The 22,172-nt window shown below is 46.6% G+C and overlaps 1 protein-coding gene across 1 annotated transcript in view; it reads left to right on the top strand.

The window, feature by feature from the left end:
- Positions 1-21,695, top strand: part of HARS1 (histidyl-tRNA synthetase 1) — a 36,143-nt gene extending 14,448 nt beyond the window's left edge. Inside the window, exons 7-13 of the mRNA XM_060254462.1 lie at positions 2,285-2,383; positions 7,368-7,461; positions 8,036-8,163; positions 8,274-8,516; positions 9,408-9,524; positions 12,958-13,104; positions 21,233-21,695. Of these exons, the coding sequence (XP_060110445.1) occupies positions 2,285-2,383; positions 7,368-7,461; positions 8,036-8,163; positions 8,274-8,516; positions 9,408-9,524; positions 12,958-13,104; positions 21,233-21,292 (888 nt within the window). The 3' untranslated portion in view covers positions 21,293-21,695. The remainder of the gene's footprint in view (positions 1-2,284; positions 2,384-7,367; positions 7,462-8,035; positions 8,164-8,273; positions 8,517-9,407; positions 9,525-12,957; positions 13,105-21,232) is intronic.
- The last annotated feature ends 477 nt before the right edge of the window (positions 21,696-22,172 follow it).

Here is a 22,172-nt window from a genome sequence, read left to right as displayed (position 1 = left end):
ACTTGTGTTTTGGTACCTGGCCTTCCTCTGAGAATTTCTGATTGGACTTAAGAAGGTCTGTTCTGTGTATGGTCAGTTTTCTGCCTGTTATTGTTAAATTAATGGAGTGCTCAGTCTGACTTCTATCACCAAGGAAAGCCAGATGTTGAAATGCATTTGGTATTGGGTCTCACATATGGAGACAATATTTTATTTATATCCCGCCGTACTCTGTAGCAGCAGCCCCATGGCACAGAGTGGTAAAGCTGCAGTACCGCAGTCCTAAGCTCTGCTCACGACCTGAGTTTGATCCCGGTGGAAGCTGGGTTTTCAGGTAGCTAGCTCAAGGTTGACTCAGCCTTCCATCCTTCCGAGGTCGGTAAAATTAGTACCCAGCTTGCTGGAGGGAAAGCATAGATGACTGGGGAAGGCAATGGCAAGCGACAGTGGCTCAGTGGTAGAGCATCTGCTTGGGAAGCAGAAGGTCCCAGGTTCAATCCCCGGCATCTCCAAAAAAGGGTCCAGGCAAATACGTGTGAAAAATCTCAGCTTGAGACCCTGGAGAGCCGCTGCCAGTCTGAGAAGACAATACTGACTTTGATGGACCAAGGGTCTGATTCAGTATAAGGCAGCTTCATATGTTCATATGTTCACCCCGTAAAAAGTCTGCCGTGAAAGTGTTGTGAAAGCAACGTCACCCCAGAGTCGGAAACGACTGGTGCTTGCAGCTTTACCTTTTTTTACCCCATAGCGGGCTTAGGGCAGCTTAAAACATATAGTCCGGTAAAATCATACAATCATTGCTAAAACAGTTCATTAAAACATCACTACAAAAATTTAGTCAACTAATTTTGGTAGTTACTAACAGCATAGCGGGCAATCACTTCTTCTTCAGTGTCTGCTGGACTCATGCCAGGGGTGCGTTCTGCATCAGCAGGTCACTAGGTCTGTGCACCCAAGATATAAATAGGCCACGGTCGCTTAGACAGGAGAGGCCAAATGTTGTTTTATGCACTTTTAAACCTATATCTATGTAAATGGACTTTGGGATTAGGTCCTTACAGGATTGTTGTTTTTACATTCTATTTTATCTAATTTTACCAATTCTCTGTTAGCACCTCTGATTGCATTATTAAATTATATGCTGATGTTTTGTACATTTGTACTACGTGCAGAGTTAAGCGAACACACCATGGGGGCCTCCTGTGGAGTCAAGACGACTGACCCGCCTAGCCCAGTGCCCTTCAGTCCTCCTGGCAGCAGCTCTCCAGAGTCTTGAGGGGAGAGAGGTCATCCCCAGCCCTTTTAACAGAAGATGCAAAGAAGGGAACCTGGGGCCTCTTGCCTTCAAAGCAACAGCAGCCCCTTCTGCTGGCAGATAATAAATGTCTTTATGCACAAACAGCTGTGCCCTTGGAAGACCGACTCTGAATCTTATGCAGTTTAGAAGTCTCCCTCAAATCTTATCACTGGTGACAAACAGCAGGCACTTAAGAAACATGGGGCCTGTTTGGAGGAGCCTGACAGTTTCTCTTGCTGCACCCCCCCTTTTTTTTTGCCAGTCTTCAAATGGCTGATGCAGCCGGACACCAGGTGCTTTGTTAGACCGCCCCCCCACATCCGCCTCCCCCCCCCCAAAAGCAAGGCAATATTTGTAGATCATTAACTTCACCTGAGGCGGAGGGGAGACACAAGCACTTTCCTTTCTTCTGCTGCTGTGCCTGTCTTTACTTTACTTTATGTCTTTTACTTTCCTGCTGTTTCTACTTACTTCTCAGACCAGTTGAACAAAGTAGGAGTCAAGTTGCACTCCTGCTTCGTTCAGCTGCTTCAGACCAACACGGCTGCCCACTTGGATCTATCAGACTGGTGACTGAGGATGAGCAGCATTTGTGTCTCTTTTGTCACGATAACTAGATAAAGGAGACAGCGTGCAGCAGGAGGATGAAGTCCCCGGATGTCCCTTCACCCTCGCTGAGTTTTCAGACCATCCCTCCTCTTGTAGGAGGATGGCGGAAGCAGTGGGAGAACCCTGTACTTCTCTCCTGCAAGCCCACCTGCTCTTTCTGTGCCTTCTCTATTGGTGAAGGGAAAGCAAAGAGATGCATCCGTTTTGGGCTGCTAACCATTGAACCCCTTCCAAGTGTGAAAATTTACTCGCCAGCTTTGTAGGTGGAATAGTGACATAAGAAAAGGAAGTAAAGAGACAGACATTCTTTCCCCATTGCTCCCCCTGACACACGCACGCACACACACAGAGAAAAGTCATGGGTTCCTTCTGAGAAAAACTGTAACACTCTTGCAGGTCAATGACCGCCGCATTCTTGATGGGATGTTTGCTGTTTGTGGGGTCCCAGACAGCAAATTTCGAACCATTTGCTCCACGGTGGACAAGCTGGACAAGGTAAGGGCTTGAAGTTGTGGGTGCCTTTGGGGCAGAGGAGCTGTTTGTTCCAGGTTCAAGAGGCTAGAAACCACAGCAGTGTCTTCCTTTCCAAGAAGTGCTGTGGAGATGCTCTCACGGGACTCCCATCAAATGTACTGACCCATAGGTAGGTGACTATTTCTACTGTGTGTGAAACAAGGAAAAAGGGGAAAATAGGCAGGCTTGCAAGTTCTTCACTCCTATTACAGAGGTCACCTGAAGACCTAGAGTGGGAAGAGAGCACAAGAGCCAATGGAGCCGCTGGAAGGAGGGATGGAATTAAAGAGGGGGGTGCAGGGTTCCCCCTTAGTTTCATAGCTCTTGTAGGAGCTGCATTTACTAACCTTGGTGTCAAGGCAAAGAGAGATACATTGTGATGCAAACGGTGCTCAGTGATTTATGTGCTACATGTTTGTTTCCTTCTCCCATCTGTGCCAAAAAATAATTCCCTAATGTCATGATCTGCGCTGTGCTGTGAGACAGAGGCCTAGTGGGCCTAGGGAGCCTGTAAGGCCTGTGTCTCAGTAGGAGGAGACAGCCTACAATCCCCAGAATGCTTGGTGCTGGTTTCAGCCAGTCGGTGTCCAAGTAGACTGAGGGGACTTGTTTTAAAGCGCTCTCAGGAGACAGACACTGTTCTTTCCTTCTGAGACGTCAAGCAGGCAGGATGCATGCTGTTAGGAGGAAGACCCTCACGCTGAGGGAGAGAGTGAGCAGGCCGAGGCCTGGAGCCTAACAGACTAGGACAGTTAAGTTTAGTTGCGTTGGGGACTTTATGTTTATTTTTCTTTACCCACGTTACTTATATAGTTTAAAGCACCTTACCTGTGAAGCAGAGAAATAATGAGGTCCGCACACATTGCTGGTATGAAGCGAATTTTACTTTGGTGCCTAAAGCAGAACTTAGCCGGCCATAAGCCTCTAAAATGACTAAGTTAAAATCATCCTACACCCAGTCAGTTTTATTCACACCCAAACAAGCAGGCAGGCCCCCCAAACTTATCTAACTCAACATTCCCCACCCCCTTGCTCTCCTTCTAGTATTTTTCTATACCTTCTGTCTCCCTGCGTTATCAGCTCTTGCAAGAAGTTTCTCAGTGAGACCTCTTTGTGTTATCCAATACACATCTGTGAATCCACACCCACTGAGTTCTGTCTGCTTCTAACAAACGTTGCATCAGACACCCTCTTTTTGAAGGCAGAAACATGCTTTCATCCATTATTATAGGGGTATTCATTAATTATTCAGGGGTCCCCCTTCACCTGTTCACGTGCCCTTTTTAGATTTCCCTGTGTAAAATAAACCTGGTCGACACGCCTGTTTTCTTGGCCAAAGGAAGGGATCGGAAGGGCTTGGGAGGGCACTCTGGGCCTTCCCAAGGGACCCTCATTCCAGAGTAGTGGAGTTTCTTAAAAGTGACATATTGAAGGCACAATCACAAATGATTCCTATAAGGAGAAAAAAAACGGGAGGAAGCCAAGGTGGCTCCATAAGCAGCTTTCTGAGGACTTGAGAAGTAAGAAAGACTCATTTAGGAAATGGAAACAGGGCCTTATAACCAAAGGTGAATATAAACAAATAGCCAGTGCCTGTAGAGAGAAAGTTAGGAAAGTTGAAGCTCAGTATGAGCTTAGGCTAGCAAGAGATGCTAAACACGACAAAAAAGTGAACTTGTGAACTCACATTGTGCTGTTTAGAAAGGGGGAGGAGCAAAATGTTTTTTTTTCTTGGGGCGATCAGATACTTTAAACCCACTCCCTTCTTCTGCATACAGTAAACTTGCCCAGCAGACATCTAGAAAACTGCTCCAGATAACTCATCTGAAACTGCAGTTTGATCAGGGAGGAAAAAAAACACCTCTGGAAGCTTTCTGTGATTTCTTGCTGGCAATATTTGGTCCTACAAAATGCAGTCTCTTTGTGACTTGTAAGAAGAATCAACCAGGGAACGGCCTGGCCGTGTTGAATGAGACAAACAGCTCTGTGGGGCTGTTGGGAACCTCTTAGGGTTCAACAGGGCTTTTTTTGTAGCAGGAATTCCTTTGCATATTAGGCCACACCACCTGATGTAGCCAGTCCTCCAAGAGTTTACAGTAGGCCCTGTAAGAAGAGCCCTGTAAGTCCTTTTTTATATTCACCTTTGGTTATAAGGCCCTGTTTCCATTTCCTAAATGAGTCTTTTTTTTATTTCTCAGGTCCTCAGAAAGCTGCTTATGGAGTCACCTTGGCTTCTTTAGGCTCCTCCCATTTTTCTTCTCATAGGAATAATTTGTGATTGTGCCTTCAATATGTAAGCACACGCAACAGGCGTGTGTGGCCTAATGTGCAAAGGAGTTCCTGCTACAAAAAAAGCCCTGGAGTTCAAGGCCAAACCAGCTGCCTGCATATCTGCTATTGAACAAGCTCCATTCCTGGAAATCCTGGCCCCAGATTTGGAGTAGGCCTTAAATGGGAGGTTGGGGGCTCCACAAATTAGAGACTGTTCACTTTCAGTGGTGAGAGAGAACTCCTTGGAATTGCAGGGACCTTAAAAATAGATGTGCCTTGTTATCATGGAAATCGCAGCTCTGACCTGAGGCACAATGGTGCAATTACATCGAGATGGAGAGGGCGTTGATTCGGTGAGGAATGAGCTGTTGAGCCTGAAGGCTTTTTTTCTTGGCCAAAGCAAAGAACCCTCTCATTGTTTGCCCCAGCAAGCTCAAGCTGTGATTGTGTGTGCGAACCTATTCTTAGAATACTAAAAGGTGTCACACAGCAAAGGACTAGGAAGGTCCTTCTGCTGGCTGCCACCACTCTGGTAAGGGTCTGCATGGGAGGGCCCAAATAGGGTTGCCAATCCCCAGGTGGGGGCAGGGGATCCCCTGGTTTGGAGGCCCTCCCCCCCACCCCCCCACCCCGCTTCAGGGTTGTCAGAAAGCGGGGAGAGGGGAGGGAAATGACTTCTGGGAACACTATTATTCCCTATGGAGATATATTCCCATAGAAAATCATGGAGAATTGATCTGAAGGTATCTGGGGCTCTGGGGGGGGGGCTGTTTTTTGGGGTAGAGGCACCAAATATTCAGTATAACATCTAGTGCCTCTCCCAAAAATACCCCCCAAGTTTCAAAAAGATTGGACCAGGGGTTGAGTCCCAAAAGAAGGTGCCCCTATCTATCATTATTTCCTATGGAAGGAAGGCATTGAAAAGGTGCCGTCCCTTTAAATGTGATGGCCAGAACTCTCTTTGGAGTTCAATTATGCTTGTCACAGCCTTGATCTTGGCTCCACCCCAATGTCTCCTGGCTCCACCCCCAAAGTCCCCAGATATTTCTTGAATTGGACTTGGCAACCCTAGGCCCAAAGCACCCTGTATCTTCTTTATTAGCAAGCACCTTTTAACTGTGACCGAAGAGACATGCGGACCCAGCAGTTTAACAATAATAGCAGGTTTATTATAAGTGTACAATAAGTGGGTTGTAAAACTTTTTAGTACAGTAGTGAATAAAGAAACACAGTAAAGGTTGGGACAAAGAAATAAACAGCCCTGATACAACCAGCTAGATATTCCCTGCTTCAAACCAACTCGCCCACCTTGGATGAGAGATCCCTCTCTGGCTGCAACCTCCTTCCAGCTCCAGAGAGAACCACCTCTCTCTGGCTGCAACCACTCCAAAGAGAACAACCCTGAGTCTGCAGCTTGGCTTATTTATGCTTTCCTCCCAGGTCCCACCCTTCTGGGCAAGTTTTCCCTGCAAAACTGCTTTAATCCAATCAGGGGGGCAGAAGGGATCCTGGGAGGTATAAGCCTACTAGCCACTCCTACACAGGCTTCCCTGGAGCCCGTAGACCACACTAGGCCTAGGATCATGACAGCAGGTTTGGTAGAGGAAGACTCATATCCAGCTGACATGAGCAAGCTTACTTGCAGACCTCTCCTATACCCTGGACAGGTCTTCTGTGAGCTTTTTTTTGTGTGTGAATTTCTGGGAATGAGTACCAAATGAAGTTTTAGAGATAATTTACTACGTTTTATATACAATAGCAGGCAGTTTTTACGGGCCAGGTAAATGCATTCATTGCAAGAGCCCCGTGGCGCAAAGTGTTAAAGCTGCAGTACTGCAGTCCTAAGCTCTGCTCACGACCTGAGTTCAATCCCCAGCAGAAGCTGGGTTCAGGTAGCCGGCTCCAGGTTGACTCAGCCTTCCATCCCTCGGAGGTTGGTAAAATGAGTCCCCAGCTTGCTGGGGGGAAAGTGTAGATGACTGGAGAAGGCAATGGCAAACCACCCCTTAAAAAGTCTGCCATGAAAACGTTGTGAAAGTAACGTCACCCCAGAGTCGGAAACGACTGGCGCTTTCACAGGGGAACTTTCCTTTTTCCAAATGCATTCATTAATTCAAGTTCATGTTTGTGGTGCCTGTAGTTAATAAATGATGGCTCGTGTTTGAAAGGCCCAACACATCTTGGTCTATGTTCAGTAGAACAAAGTTGCATAGTTAACTTTTCCATGGTGGCATTTCATTTTTCATCTGTTGTAGATACTTCCCCTGCCCTCCAATACTCTGTGAACAAAAAATCATTCCAGTATCTTATATTTCTGTTTCAAAACAAAGTTGGAGTCCAGTGGCACCTTCAAGACCAGCAAAGTTTAACCCTTGATATAAGCTTTTATGTTCCTATACGAGAGCTGATGCCCAGAATAAAACTTCAAGATTAATTCGATATTTATTTTTCTACTTAAACTTGGCATTTTTTAAAAGAGACACGTGACTGCAAAATATTCTTCTTGCTGCATTTCATGCTTGAGGAGCTGAAGAGCAGAAGCAGAATGGATTAGAAGTGTGGCAGGATTCTGTGGAGTCAGAGTAGGAGTGGGAGGGAAATGCTTCCGAACTATCCCAGGCTGCTGGGAACAACCAGAATGGAGTAAGAATGGCCCCTTCCAGCAGGGTCTGCCTGACTCTCCTGTCGTACACAGATGCCCTGGGAGGACGTGAAGAGTGAAATGGTCGGGGAGAAGGGGCTCTCGCCAGAGACTGCAGATCGTATCGGCGAATATGTCCGGCTCCACGGTGAGTTTGGAAGCAGGCAAGTCTGGTCATGCCTGTTCTGTGGCAAGCAGACTGGGCACTCGGAGAGCCAGTTTGGTGTAGTGGTTAAGTGCGCGGACTCTTATTTGGGAGAACCGGGTTTGATTCCCCACTCCTCCACTTGCACCTGCTGGAATGGCCTTGGGTCAGCCATAGCTCTGGCAGAGGCTGTCCTTGAAAGGGCAGCTGCTGTTAGAGCCCTCTCCAGCCCCACTCACCTCACAGGGTGTTTGTTGTGGGGGAGGGAGATAAAGGAGATTGTGAGCCGCTCTGAGACTCTTCGGAGTGGAGGGCGGGATATAAATCCAATATCATCATCACCATCATCATCATCATCTTCATCTTCATCTTCCTCTTCATCCTCTTCTTCCTCTTCTTCTTCCTCTTCTTCCTCCTCTTCTTCCTCCTCTTCTTCTTCCTCTTCCTCTTCCTCCTCCTCCTCCTCTTCCTCCTCCTCTTCCTCCTCCTCCTCCTCCTCCTCCTCTGCATATCTCCTACTATTGATATCCAGTCATTTTCATTCAAGGTAACAATCCCACACGTCTTGCTTCTGCAGGTGGGCTGAGCCTGATCGAAGAGCTGCTGCAAGACCCGAAGCTGTCCCAGAACAAGCTGGCCAGGGAAGGGCTGGGGGACATGAAGCTTCTCTTTGAGTATCTGATTCTTTTTGGCATCTCGGATCAAGTGAGTGTGTTTGTGTGTCTGTGCGGGGAGGGAATGCTGTTCTGGGCCCAACCGATCCTCTTAATTGGGGAGCTTTCTGCCTGCTGTGAGGTTCCCGCCCTGCCTTCCAGATTTCTTTTGACCTGAGTCTGGCTCGCGGCCTGGATTACTACACTGGAGTGATCTACGAGGCTGTCTTGATCCAGCCGCAGAACGACCACACAGAGGAGTCCGTCGGCGTGGGCAGCGTGGCAGGCGGGGGCCGCTACGACGGGCTGGTGGGAATGTTCGACCCCAAGGGGCGGAAGGTGCCCTGCGTGGGAGTCAGCATCGGCATTGAGCGCATCTTCTCAATTATGGAGCAAAAGGCAGAGGTGAGAGCCACTCACTGTTTCCTTTCACAAGGGCCGCGCAGGGCATGAGGTTACTCTGCTTGCAAGGAATGACCACAGGCCCCACCCATCGAGCGCCTTGCCAAAAGTCTCTCAGAACCTAATTAAGTTTGATTTCTTATTAACTTTGTAAACTGTAATGGCCAAGTGACTGTCATCTGAACTGTGCATTGCTGCTTTGTCACTGGCTGTGGACAGATTGATCTTCTGGCTGTGACTTTAACATAAGCCACTCCCAGCAAACCCAGCTCTTCGCCATCCATAGAAGTCCCACCCCCAACCTGTCTAGTGTGCATGTAGGTTCAGAGCTAGTGGGGAAAGCTTAGGGATGTGGGCTCTTTGTGGGGTGTTGCACTTCCCCTCTAGTTGCACCTCTAGAAATCTGCTTCTGAAGAAGTCAGCATTAGTCTGCAAACACTTGTGACCAGTTTGGTGTAGTGGTTAAGTCCGTGGACTCTTATCTGGAGGAACCAGGTTTGATTCCCCACTCCTCCACTTGCACATGCTGGAATGGCCTTGGGTCAGCCATAGCTCTTGTAGGAGATGTCCTTGAAAGGGCAGCTTCTGGGAGAGCTCTCTCAGCCCCACCCACCTCACAGGGTGCCTGCTGTGGGGGAAGGAGATTGTATGCCACTCTGAGACTGATTCAGAGAGAAGGGGGGGGATAAATCTATGATCGTCTTCTTTTTCTGCAACAGCTGTTGTCTCTAAGAGCACTGAAAGAGTTGTACAACTTGACTCGAGTAGTATTGGGGCAGTCTTGCTCCTGAGAAAAAACGGTTTCTGGCTTTTGTATGGACATGCGAGTTGTTGAGATTCTCTTGTGTTAGTGAGATTCCATACGTTTCTCTCAAAACTCTTTTGCACCTTCAGGCTTCTGAGGAGAAGATCCGGACCACAGAGACGCAGGTGCTGGTGGCCTCTGCTCAGAAGAAGCTCCTTGAAGAGAGGCTGAAGCTTGTCTCGGAGCTGTGGGATGCTGGCGTCAAGGTGCGGCTGTGATCTACAAATCAGCCAGAGGCCCAGCCCAGACGCCGAGCCAGGGACTTGGGAGTCTTTCTGTCTTCAGTTGTGCGGGAGGGATAACAGCCACTAGGGACCCTTTTGGGTGATTAATAGCCTGATCAGGTCATGCTGCTTGACCCATACTCTTACCCATTCTGTCTGTCTGCAGTTACTGATCCAGACTTTCAGGTACCAGTATGGGCCATTTGTGATGCTGCCAGCATTTCATTTCCATGTAGGCACTGACCTGGGTCAGAGTGTTGCATCTTTGAGGCGTGAGCCCAGACTTCTGCAGTTGCCCCTCTCCAGAAGTTCCTGGATTCCTCTACCAGGCAAATACGTTTGATTTATAGCGAAGCATGTGGGGCAGCTCATCTTCTCTGGTCCTTCCCCCCCAGTAGATATAGGTCACTGATACCGATTCACATGTCCTCTCAGAGTCTCAGTATTAACCGAGAAGCCTCAGGCTGCATCCCAGGATGTCAGAGTGACAGTTGAAAGCTAAACGGTCCTTGGAAAGGTTTTTGTGCCAGTCCGGCAATACCTGGAGCTGGTGTATTTCAAAGCTGAGACTGTAATGAGAATTACCATTTTCTGGAATAAGGGCCATCTGGGATCTGCAGCTTGTGTGGTCAAGCTCTGCCACTGTGCTAGCTGGTGTCCAGCAAGGGACCCCAGCAAGTGTTCCACAGGCATAAGAAAGCATAGTGGAAGGTGCCTCAGAATTGCTGCTACGAGGGCAGCGCTAATTGCAAAATACTGTAAGGTTCTTTGGAATGGTGGGAGGAGTCGGTCCCAAATCTTCCTTCACAGAAGCTGCTACTGGTGAACAGGCATTCCCTGCCGCCTCTGCTCATCCAAAACCCCAAAGGAGGGAAACCAGGAGGTGCTGGACAGTTTGGATTCAGCTTCCAAAAAAAAGGGAAAGTTTGTTTGTGACGCAGCTATGCAGGTTTTGCAAGCCGAGCCGTAGGAAGGGTGGCCATCATCAGAGATGTGCGGGTGGGATGTTCTCAGTGCTTGAGTCACCTGACATTTGTTTTTCTTGCTCTATTTGAGACCCTTCGGATTTTATCCTCGGGAACTAGGCAGGCTCCCAGAATTGCACTGACAGCAATGCTGATTCTGTGCATTACACAGATCATGAGGAGGAGGGCAGGAAGGGTTGCACCAATGCTTAGTTTCTGTGGCCCTTTCTTACACATCCACAGAACACTTTGGGGTCAGTTTTTCTCCAGGTTAGCTTGGCAAGGGCTCCTGGAGGTTTTGCCATCTTCTGGGCTTGGAACAGGGGTCTCTGGGTTTTTATTGGGGGTGGGGAGGGTGCTTGTGAATTTCCTGCATTGTGCAGGGGGTTGGACTAGATGGCCCCGTAGGTCCCTTCCAACTCTATGATACTGTGATTCAGTGGTCTAGGACAGTGTTTCTCAAATGGTGTGTCAGGACCCAAAAGTGGGTCATGATGTTCCCTCCCTCCCTAATGGCCACCGCTGCCCTTCCCACTGCTCTCTTTTGTGCTTTGGAAACCAAGATCTGATTCTTGAAACAGTATCTTCCATTTCGTTCTTTAGCAGATATTTCTTCTTCACTGCTCATGCACCTTGATCAAGTAAAATGTGTGCTGACGGTCTCTGAAGTGAATGAGATTTTTAAGGGGGATGGAGAAGGGGGGGGGGGTCGAAGGCTGGAATGTAACCTCAGTATGCTGTGTATGTAGGAATACCACATGCTTGGGGTTCATAGTGGTGGCAGCTGTAGCCTTTGTGTGATGTTTGTTAGTTTGTCAAAAACAGCTGGTTGGGCACTGCTGAAGAGGGAATGATGAACTAGATGGGTGCCGAGGTTATAGTGTGCCTAGGATGCAAACCTGCTCCCCCTTGGGTCAGCCTTGGATAGGTTGCCATACTGCAAAGGTTGGGAACTGCCAGGCTAAGATTTTTAGCGTTTGGGTTTTCGCCTTTCAAGGAGCCCTTCTTGCACCAGCGCTTTGCCAGAGTGCTGCACTGATTCTGGGACATGTTCCAGGTTGCATAAGTGATTCATGTAGGGCACTAGGCAGCCAGTCAGTCCTCCTTCTTTCCCCATGTGAACCTGAGAACACCACCACTACCCCCAAACTCCCATGACTGCATAATGCAGAGGGAAGGCATGCAGAAGCCCTCTCCGCCACTGCCAGTTCACTCACCAGTAAGCTGCCAAGAAATCCTCAAATGGTGAAGGGAGGTCCCTAGAATGCCATTAGGAAGCCACAGCTGTAGGATCCATGGGTGCCTGCTCTAACGCTGCCTCTGCTTTGTTTGGTGTAGTGGTGAAGTGTGCGGACTCTTATCTGGGAGAACCGGGTTTGATTCCCCACTCCTCCACTTGCACCTGCTGGAATGGCCTTGGGTCAGCCATAGCTCTGGCAGAGGTTGTCCTTGAAAGGGCAGCTGCTGTGAGAGTCCTCTCAGCCCCACCCTCTTCACAGGGTGTTTGTTGTGGGGGAGGAAGGTAAAGGAGATTGTGAGCCTCTCTGAGACTCTTTGGAGTGGAGGGCGGGATATAAATCCAATATCTTCATCTACCTCACAGGGTGTCTGTTGTGGGGGGGAAGGTAAAGGAGATTGTGAGCCTCTCTGAGACTCTTCAGAGTGGAGGGCGGGATATAAATCCAATATCTTCTTCTTCTCCTTCTCCTTCTCCTTCTCCTTCTCCTTCTCCTTCTCCTTCTCCTTCTCCTTCTCCTTCTCCTTCTCCTTCTCCTTCTTCTTCTTCTTCTTCTCCTTCTCCTTCTCCTTCTCCTTTTTCTTCTTCTTCTCCTTCTCCTTCTCCTTCTCCTTCTCCTTCTCCTTCTCCTTCTCCTTCTCCTTCTCCTTCTCCTTCTCCTTCTCCTTCTCCTTCTTCTTCTTCTTCTCCTTCTCCTTCTCCTTCTCCTTCTCCTTCTCCTTCTCCTTCTCCTTCTCCTTCTCCTTCTTCTTCTTCTTCTCCTTCTCCTTCTCCTTCTCCTTTTTCTTCTCCTTCTCCTTCTCCTTCTCCTTCTCCTTCTCCTTCTCCTTCTCCTTCTCCTTCTCCTTCTTCTTCTTCTTCTTCTTCTTCTTCTCCTTCTCCTTCTCCTTCTCCTTCTCCTTCTCCTCCTTCTTCTTCTTCTTCTCCTTCTCCTTCTCCTTCTCCTTCTCCTTCTCCTTCTTCTCCTTCTCCTTCTCCTTCTCCTTCTCCTTCTCCTTCTCCTTCTCCTTCTCCTTCTCCTTCTCCTTCTCCTTCTCCTTCTCCTCCTTCTCCTTCTCCTTCTCCTTCTCCTTCTTCTTCTTCTCCTTCTCCTTCTCCTTCTCCTTCTCCTTCTCCTTCTCCTTCTCCTTCTCCTTCTCCTTCTCCTTCTCCTTCTCCTTCTCCTTCTCCTTCTCCTTCTTCTTCTTCTTCTTCTTCTTCGTGTCTTCTCTAGGCTGAGTTGCTTTATAAGAAGAACCCCAAGCTGTTGAACCAGCTGCAGTACTGCGAGGAGACGGGCATCCCGCTTGTGGCCATCCTCGGGGAACAAGAACTGAAGGACGGAGTGGTCAAGCTGCGAGAAGTTGCTACTAGAGAGGAGGTGCTCATTCCTTTTTGTCTGGAGTGGGGAGGATGGAAGTCCTGAGTGATCACCAGTGTTCCCTCTAAGCTGAGTTAGTGTGAGTTAGCTCACAGTTTTTTAGCCTACAGCTCACACATTTTTGTCTTAGGAAAAATGGCCCCAGACCAAACTCATTGATGCAGTAGCTCACCACTTTAATGCCAGTAGCTCACAAAGTAGAATTTTTGCTCACAAGACTCCGCAGCTTAGAGGGAACATTGGTGATCACTGCCCAGTTTGAGCCATTTCTGCACTGAGCATAGCTAGAGATGTGAAGAGCTGGAGGGGAGGAGGAAAAATGAGGGGACTAGTTTTCCCAAGACTTTTCGGGTTTTCTTGCAGGAAAAAAAGGGGGGGAATTTGAGGGAGCAGAAACTTATTTTCTCTTTTGGAAAATGAGTGAAATGGGAGACAAGGTTTTATTAAAAATGTTCAAAAATGAAAAAAAAATTGTAAGAAAATCTACATCATTAGGTATAGACATATGTAACATTTTCAAGGGGGTTTTTTTGCTTGTTTAAATGTAAATCATTTTGGTAACAGTATGCTACCAAAGAATGATAATACTATAATGTATTTAATGATTATACATTATTACAGAGTTCAGTTTTGTACAATGTTCTTAGGTTTTACTTAGTATCCAAATATGTCTATGAGAACAATGACAACGTATGAGAACATTTCTGCTCAAGTAATGTACTTCCTTTTGGCTTACTAAAGAATTTGTTCTCCACATCCAACTTTTATTTTTTTCTTCCTCTCAGACTGCAAAAATTAACGATACATAAGTATGGTAGATATTCTGTTGCAACTTGTAACTCTTTCTCAAATGTTTATTTATGTTCTTCCTAGTCTGCATTTCTCACTTGGTCTCAAGACGATTTACATAGTGTGATACAAAATAGGAGTCGATTGCACCTTTAAGACCAACTTAGTTTTATCCAGAACGTAAGCTTTCGTGTGCATGCACTCTTCTTCAGACGAGGAATGAGGTACAGTAAGCAGAGCCACATATAGCTGGTGGGGTTTGGATTGCCAAGTGGTACAAAGTTAAAATCCAATAGCAGAACAGTAAAATTAACAAATTCAGAAAACCTTTGATCTGGGTTGCATTAGCGTGGGAAACCATAAAACAGTAACATGTGAGAATGCCTGTTAATTATTCTATTGCTAATAAACCTGGGTCAAAATGAAGGCATTTCTTTCTCAGAAGTTTTTCCTGTCCAACGAATTTACCTTTTAACATGTAACATAAATATATACATCATTCTAGTTTGCCATTAGGAAAAAATACATTAAAATATAGTGGAAGATAGGTTTAGTATATGTAATGTAGTAGAGAGCCAGTTTGGTGTAGTGGTTAAGTGTGTGGACTCTTATCTGGGAGAACCGGGTTTGATTCCCCACTCCTCCACTTGCACCTGCTAGCATGGCCTTGGGTCAGCCATAGCTCTGGCAGAGGTTGTCCTTGAAAGGGCAGCTGCTGTGAGAGCCCTCTCAGCCCCATCCACCTCACAGGGTGTCTGATGTAGGGGAGGAAGGTAAAGGAGATTGTGAGCCGCTCTTCGGAGTGGAGGGCGGGATATAAATCCAATATCTTCTTCATCTTCTTCTTCTTCTAATGAGATAAACAGCCAATACTCAAACAAGGGATATTGACTGTTTATCTCATTACATATACTAAACTCATCTTCCACTATATTTTAATGTATTTTTTCCTAATGGCAAACTAGAATGATGTATATATTTATGCCTTCTTTTTGACCCAGGTTTATTAGCAATAGAATAATTAACAGGCATTCTCACATTCTGTCATGTTACTGTTTTATGGTTTCCCACGCTAATGCAACCCAGATCAAAGGTTTTCTGAATTTGTTAATTTTACTATTCTGCTATTGGATTTTAATTTTTACAGTGCAAGTCTATTGCCTGCATAGAAAAACCCTCTTGAATAATTCAGTTCTGCAAAGTTTGCAGAAAGCCAGGAGAATGGGGCATTAGAGTCTACCTATAATTTTTAATAGAAAACAAAAGGAAAAAAATCTAATTCCACATACCTGCCAAATATGCCAGATACTACCCATTTAAATGCTAAGTTATAAATTATGCATTTTATTGTTAAATCAGTAAGAAGCTTAGGCTGGATTAAAAGTATTTAAATTTTTCTTAAAATTTATGTTTTTACCCTGCGGGGGAGGGGGGTGGGGGACAAAACAAAAATATGTATTTCTTTTTTCACTTGGGAAATTCAGGAAAGCATAAAACAAAGTTTCAGTCCACAAGCACCTTTAAGACCAGCAAACTTTAATTCTGGGTACAAGCTTTCATGTGAATGCCCAAAATCATACCCAGAGTTAAACTTTGTTGGTCTTAAAGGTGTCACTGGACTCAAACTTGGTTCTGTTGCTTTGGACCAACACAGCTACCCACTGGATCTAAGCATAGAGTTCCTTAGTGTATCTGGAGGGAACTCTGTAGGTGGGATGAAAAAGCACAGACCCCGAGTTACAACTCAATGGGCGTTTTCGCACTCACCTTAAGCCGGCGCGACCCCCCTCTTCACCGCGCAGGATCTGCGCGGATTTCGCACTAAATGCCGCGGAGCAGCCGGAAGAGCCGGAAGCTCCCGGCGCAAAAGCCGCTCAAACGTAAACCGCCAAAAAGCAGTTTCTGTTTGCGCGGCTTTTGCGACGGGAGTTTCCGGCTCTTCCGGCTGCTCCGCGGCATTTAGTGCGAAATCCGCGCAGATCCTGCGCGGTGAAGAGGGGGGTCGCGCCAGCTGAAGGTGAGTGCGAAAACGCCCATAGAGTTGGAAGGGACCCTCCAGGGTCAGGAAGGGTCCTATTTTGTTCAGGTCCCATCTTATTCTTCAGCTGACTGCTGTGTTTGCTAATTAGGTTCCCTGATTGCTCTTGGCCCCTTGCTAGTGGAGGAGAAGAGACAATGAACTGGGGATTAGCAGAGTGTTAGATGCCTGATTCTGTAGAGTGCCTCTGGCGAGGCGAATAAATCCTTCGCTTCAACACTTAAAGAATTAGAGCAGTAATCAGAGCACTTTCACAGATCATTTCAATACCTCAATCACCCTCCTTTGCAGCCTTGCTTTTCTCTTGGCAGCTCAGGAGGCTGAAGTTGGTTCCCAGTTCCTTACTCTCATTTCCTGGTTCCTTCCTTGCAAATCCAACAACAAACACCAAGGACATTTTAAAAGTTCTGAACCACAACATAATGCTTGGGCCCCCACAAATCATATACCCCCACATTCAAGGAATATGGTCCTCCAAGGGGACAAATAAGGAGCTAGGAAATTGGAACATGGAACTGAGGACCAACTTCAGCCTCGTAGGCAACTCAGAGGCAGAGCCAAAGTCCTTATTTTGCTCAGCAACCACAGCCAGTTTATGGATTGTTTCTCTCCCCCCCCCCTTTTCATTTATACTTCAGCTTCTTCCCAGTGGGAACCCAAAGCAAATCACATTGTTCTCCTTTTCTCAATTTTGTCACCCCAGAAACAACTCTGTGAAGTAGGTTAGGCAGAAAAGAATGACTGTCTGAAAGTCACCCAGCAAGCTTTCCATGGCAGAATGGGGAATTTGAACACAGATCTCCCAGATCCTAGTGGCCCCGTGGCGCAGAGTGGTAAAGCAGCATACTACAGTACTGTGGTCTGAACTCTCTCTCTGCTCACAACCTGAGTTCAATTCCAGCAGAATCAGGTAACCAGCCCAAGGTTGACTCAGCCTTCCATCCTTCCAAGTTCGGTAAAATGAGTCCCCAGCTTGCTGGGGGGAAAGTGTAAAAGACTGGGGAAGGCAGTGGCAAACCACCCCATAAAAAGTCTGCCGGGAAAACGTTGTGAAAGCAACGTCACCTCAGAGTCGGAAACGATTGGTGCTTGCACAGGGGACCTTTCCTTTCCTCCCAGATCCTAGGAAACCATGCTCCACAAAGATGGGAAACTAAAACTAGCATGCCTGTTAACATGCAGGCTCTGGCATAGTTCCAGGACTGAGGCAGGTTTTTCTTAACTACTCTTTAAAAATATAACAAGGATCCTAAGAACTGTACAACTAGCTCTATGTGCCCAGAAGTGTTTTTAGTGACGTTGCAAAGCCATTTTGACTTGATATGGCACACAACATCTATATTTGCTCCTTGGAGCCTGGATGTCACACACAAATGCTTAAAACATGCATTCATTTCCTAGATGAACCTTAATGAACCATATTTAAATCCAAGTTTAACTGTATGTTTCCCAAACCACAGATTAGCATGACTAACCTCTCCAGGTGAGCCAGTCTCATCAGTTCTCAGAAGCTAAGCAGAGTCAGCCCTGGCTACTATTTGGATGGGAGACCAACAAGGAAGTCCAGTTTTGCAGAGGTGGGCAATGGCAGACCACCTCTGAACATCTCTCAGTTGTGACTTGATGGCAGTTTCTACCACCACCAGTGCAAAAGTGACTGTTGCTGAGGCAGGACGCAGAGAGGACACATAGTCTAGCGCAGGGGTGGCCAAACTTGCTTAACGTAAGAGCCACACAGAATAAACGTCAGATGTTTGAGAGCTGCGAGACGTGAACAAATATTTACGCAAACCTCTTTATTAAAACTCTTAATACTTTCTTTGCACAGAAAGATAAAATACATAAGTATGCCCTTTACAACATGACCATGTTAGGAAAAGACTTTGAACAACAAAAGCTGGGAATAACAATCCCCATAAGACCAGTATAAGGAAAGGTTTGGGAATTATTTTTTTGGCACACGTGAGAGAAGGAAACACAAGTGTAGTACATAAATCACTGACCACCATTTGCATCGTGATGCATCTCTCTTTGCCTTGACAACAAGGTTAGTAAATACATTTCCTACAAGAACTATGAAACTAAGGGGAAACCCTGCACCACCCTCTTTACTTCTGTCCCTCCTTCCAGTGGCTCCCTCGGCTTTTGCACTCTCTTTCTTCACTCTGGTTCTCCAGGCAGCCTCTGCGGTGGAGGAGAAGAGCTGGCAAGCCTGCCTGTTCCTCCTCCTTCCCTGCTTCACACAGCAGCAGAAGTAGTCACCTACCTATGGGCCAGAGCTCAGGGGCTGACTGAGGTCCCAATGCTAAGCTCACCTCCTTGAGAGAAAGCCTGCATTAAGTTCCTCCTTGACCTCTGGGAGCTGCACAATAAGTGTGGAAGAGCTGCATGTGACTCCTGAGCTGCAATTTGGCCACCCAGTTTGAGAGCCAGTTTGGTGTAGTGGTGAAGTGTGCGGACTCTTATCTGGGAGAACCGGGTTTGATTCCCCACTCCTCCACTTGCACCTACTAGCATGGCCTTGGGTCAGCCATAGCTCTGGCAGAGGTTGTCCTTGAAAGGGCAGCTGCTGTGAGAGCCCTCTCAGCCCCACCCTCCTCACAGGGTGTCTGTTGCGGGGGAGGAAGGGAAAGGAGATTGTGAGCCGCTCTGAGACTCTTCGGAGTGGAGGGCGGGATATAAATCCAATATCTTCATCTACCTCACAGGGTGTCTGTTGTGGGGGGGGGGGGAAGGTAAAGGAGATTGTGAGCCGCTCTGAGACTCTTCGGAGTGGAGGGCGGGATATAAATCCAATATCTTCATCTACCTCACAGGGTGTCTGTTGTGGGGGAGGAAGGGAAAGGAGATTGTGAGCCGCTCTGAGACTCTGAAATTCGGAGTGGAGGGTGGGATATAAATCCAATATCATCTTCTTCACCCTTGGTCTAGTGGTTAAGAGCTGCAGTCTCTAATCTGGAGAACTGGATTTGATTCCCCGCTCCTCCTCCATAGGAAATCTTTTTTGTGACCTTGGGCAGTCACCGTTCTCTCAGAACTCTCTCAGCCCCACCTACGTCACAAGGTGCCTGTGGTAGTGAGAGGAAGGGAAGGCAATTGTGAGCTGCTTTGAGGCTCCTTAAGGGAGAGAAAAGGGGGGTATAAAACCTTTTTTTGACAATCTTTGCTGAACTGTAACTGCCCTCTCAAACCCTTGAGAGCTAGCCATGCTAGTCTCTTGTAGCAAAACAAAACAGAAATCTGCCTTAAAGACGGACAACATTTTATTCCCGCATGAGACAGAGCTAACTTCTTCAGATGCTAGAGTCCAATGGCGCCTTCAAAACCAACGACGTTTTATTCAGGGTGTGAACATACTGAAGTGTGCATGCATATGAAGACTCACACCCTGAATAAAACTTCGTTGGTTTTTAAGGCGCCGTTGGACTCAAACTTTGTTCTGTTTGATGAAGTCTGCTTAAGAGCATACGAAAGCTTACATTCTGAATAAACTTAGTTGGTCTTAAAGGTGAAACTTGTCTACTGCTTTGTTCTATTGCTGTTGCCATCCTATGGCAATCTATATGGATGTTATAATCTCTTGAGTAACCATGCCCTCTATTTGAACTAACAAAGCCAGAATGTTGCCTAGATTTATGGCACCCCTACAGTCTGCTTTTTGTCACCCTCTAGTGTTTTTTCAGCCTCCTAGCCCTAACAAACACAGATCCCTATTGGTGATTATTTTAATCTGCTAAAAACGTTCCCATGATTCCACACTGCCCACTTATATTAAGAATTGCTGCTTCCATTCCCATTTGTCTGATGAAGTCTGCTTAAGAGCATGTGAAAGCTTACATTCTGAATAAAACTTAGTTGGTCTTAAAGGTGCGCTTGTCTGCTGCTTTGTTCTACTGCTTCAGACCAACATGGCTGCCTGCTGGAATCTATGCTTTAGCTTGTGAGAGGGACTGGGACCTCTGACCTCTTTCTCCATCCTTTATGTCTAATAGCCTGCTGTTTCTTGCTGAGAAGTGGCACCTGAAAGATTTAGGGGTGGGATTCACACCGAGCCCCTCTTTGCCCTCCAACGCCTCCCTTTTGTATTTTTCTTCTAAAAATGTGAGAAATAACTTTTTATAGTTTTTATTGAAAAAAATAACACAACAGAGAAATAGTCAAATAAAAGAAGATAAACTATAAAAGAAGGGTTTTGATTTTATCTACGGCAAATATAAGTATGATTTAAAAGTTTACTCTTACTCTATGGTGACAGAAAAAGGCTCTCCTTCATTTTATATAGGTTTCTTTTCTTTTTTTCTTTTCCTATTTCTCTGCTATTTGTTATTCTCTCGTTCAATACAAACTTTTAATAATAATAAAATAATAATAAACTTTTATTTATATCCCGCCCTCCCCGCCAAGGCAGGCTCAGGGCGGCTAACAAGACATGGTAAGACCATGATACAGTAAAACAATATATAATATAATTAATAATTTAAACAGTAAAACCAATAAAACAATATGACATTATAATATAAACAAATTATGTATAAGATGGCACGGTGGTTATTGATGTTATCAGGGGTTCCGTCTTAAAAAGCTAGCTAGAAGAGGACAGTTTTGCAGGCCCTATGGAATTGGTTAAAATCCCACAAGGCCCGCACCTCTTCCGGCAGTTGATTCCGCCATTGGGGGGCCTTCGTAGAGAACGCCTGTTCTCTGGTAGTTTTTAGTTTGGTTTCTTTTGGCCCAGGGATTTCGAGAAGAATTTTTGAACTTGATCGTAGTGCTCTCTGGGGAACATATTTATTTTAAAAAACAAATGTGAGAAACAATTTCTTTGTAGCACCTGAGGGAAATAGCTCTGAGTCATGAAAGCTTGTGGCAGAATAAATGCTGTTACTGCCCCTGGAGGACTCTCAGATCCGTTGTTCTTCCATATGTGGGCTGGGAGATCCAGTTTATCTGTGGAGCAAGGAAATGCTCCTGAATTGTCCCCCCAAAAATAATTGTGGACGAGTCCTATGGAGGCACTGGTTCAGTTCAAGACACGGAGGGCCTATGTAGAATGACCTTTAATCTATGGCCTTGAGGAAGGGCACATAAATGAGAGGTGCAGCTGGGAACTGTGCAGTGCCCTGGTCTGCTTCAGGAGAAATGCTGCTTCATAATGCAAGTTTGTTTTGAGGGAGGGAGAAAAAGTGACTGGGAGGCTGGAGCAGAGGAGCACATGCATCGAGGGACTTGCGCAGGGGCAGCTTGCATTGTGGGAGGCAGAGGGGCAGACGCGCTACAGCTGAGTCCTGGTTCTCTTTGCAGGTGGATATTTGCAGAGGAAAACTTGTGGAGGAAATCAAGAGGCGGACATGTCTATCCTAGAGAGCTTCCTGCCACCCACACTGGAAAGGTTTCCTGGATTCCCTTGGAGAACTGCTGAGTCCTTCTTCAAAAGGCCAAGCCAGTTTTGCCCATGGGGCAATATTGGATAGTCTATGGGGAGGGGTCATTCTCCAAAGCTCTATTATTTATTGTACCCTGAAGCACCTTTTCACTGGGCGTGAGGGATGGCAAAACATTTTTTTTTAAGAAAACAGGTCATTTCTGCAGAAGAAGCTTGAACATTTTTGGAGGATGCCATCCGTTCTGTGAGTGTTTTGGTGACTGCCTACTTTGGCTGGACAAGGTGAGGCCTCATTCATCCATACCCTCTCCCTCTTTTGGCTTCACAACGTTATCATTTGAAAATGTTAATTGGCAGTTTTAATAAAACGTGCTGCCCATCTTTCTTTTCTTTCTTTTTCTTTGCATTTTTGTATGGGGGGAGCAGCACCTGAAAGTCATGGCGACCTCTGGTAATTGACCCCTACTGGAGGCCTGGAGGATATTCAGAGGGACAGGGGAGGGACAGTGGCTCAGTGGTAGAGCATCTGCTTGGTAAGCAGAAGGTCCCAGGTTCCATCCCTGGCATCTCCAACTAAAAAGGGTCCAGGCAAAGAGGTGTGAAAAACCTCAGCTTGAGACCCTGGAGAGCCGTTGCCAGTCTGAGTTGACAATACTGACTTTGATGGACCCAGGGTCTGATTCAGTATAAGGCAGCTTCATATGTCCATATGTCTAAGGGGAGGGACGGTGGCTCAGTGGTAGAGCATCAGCTTGGGAAGCAGAAGGTCCCAGGTTCAATCCCCGGCATCTCCAAAAAAGGGTCCAGGCAAATAGGTGTGAAAAACCTCCGCTTGAGACCCTGGAGAGCCGCTGCCAG

Source organism: Heteronotia binoei, chromosome 14 (assembly GCF_032191835.1).
Source record: "Heteronotia binoei isolate CCM8104 ecotype False Entrance Well chromosome 14, APGP_CSIRO_Hbin_v1, whole genome shotgun sequence".
In the NCBI taxonomy this organism is placed as follows: Eukaryota; Metazoa; Chordata; class Lepidosauria; order Squamata; family Gekkonidae; genus Heteronotia; species Heteronotia binoei.
Note: the sequence above shows the minus strand (reverse complement) of the source record. Positions and strands in the feature narration are given on the sequence as shown.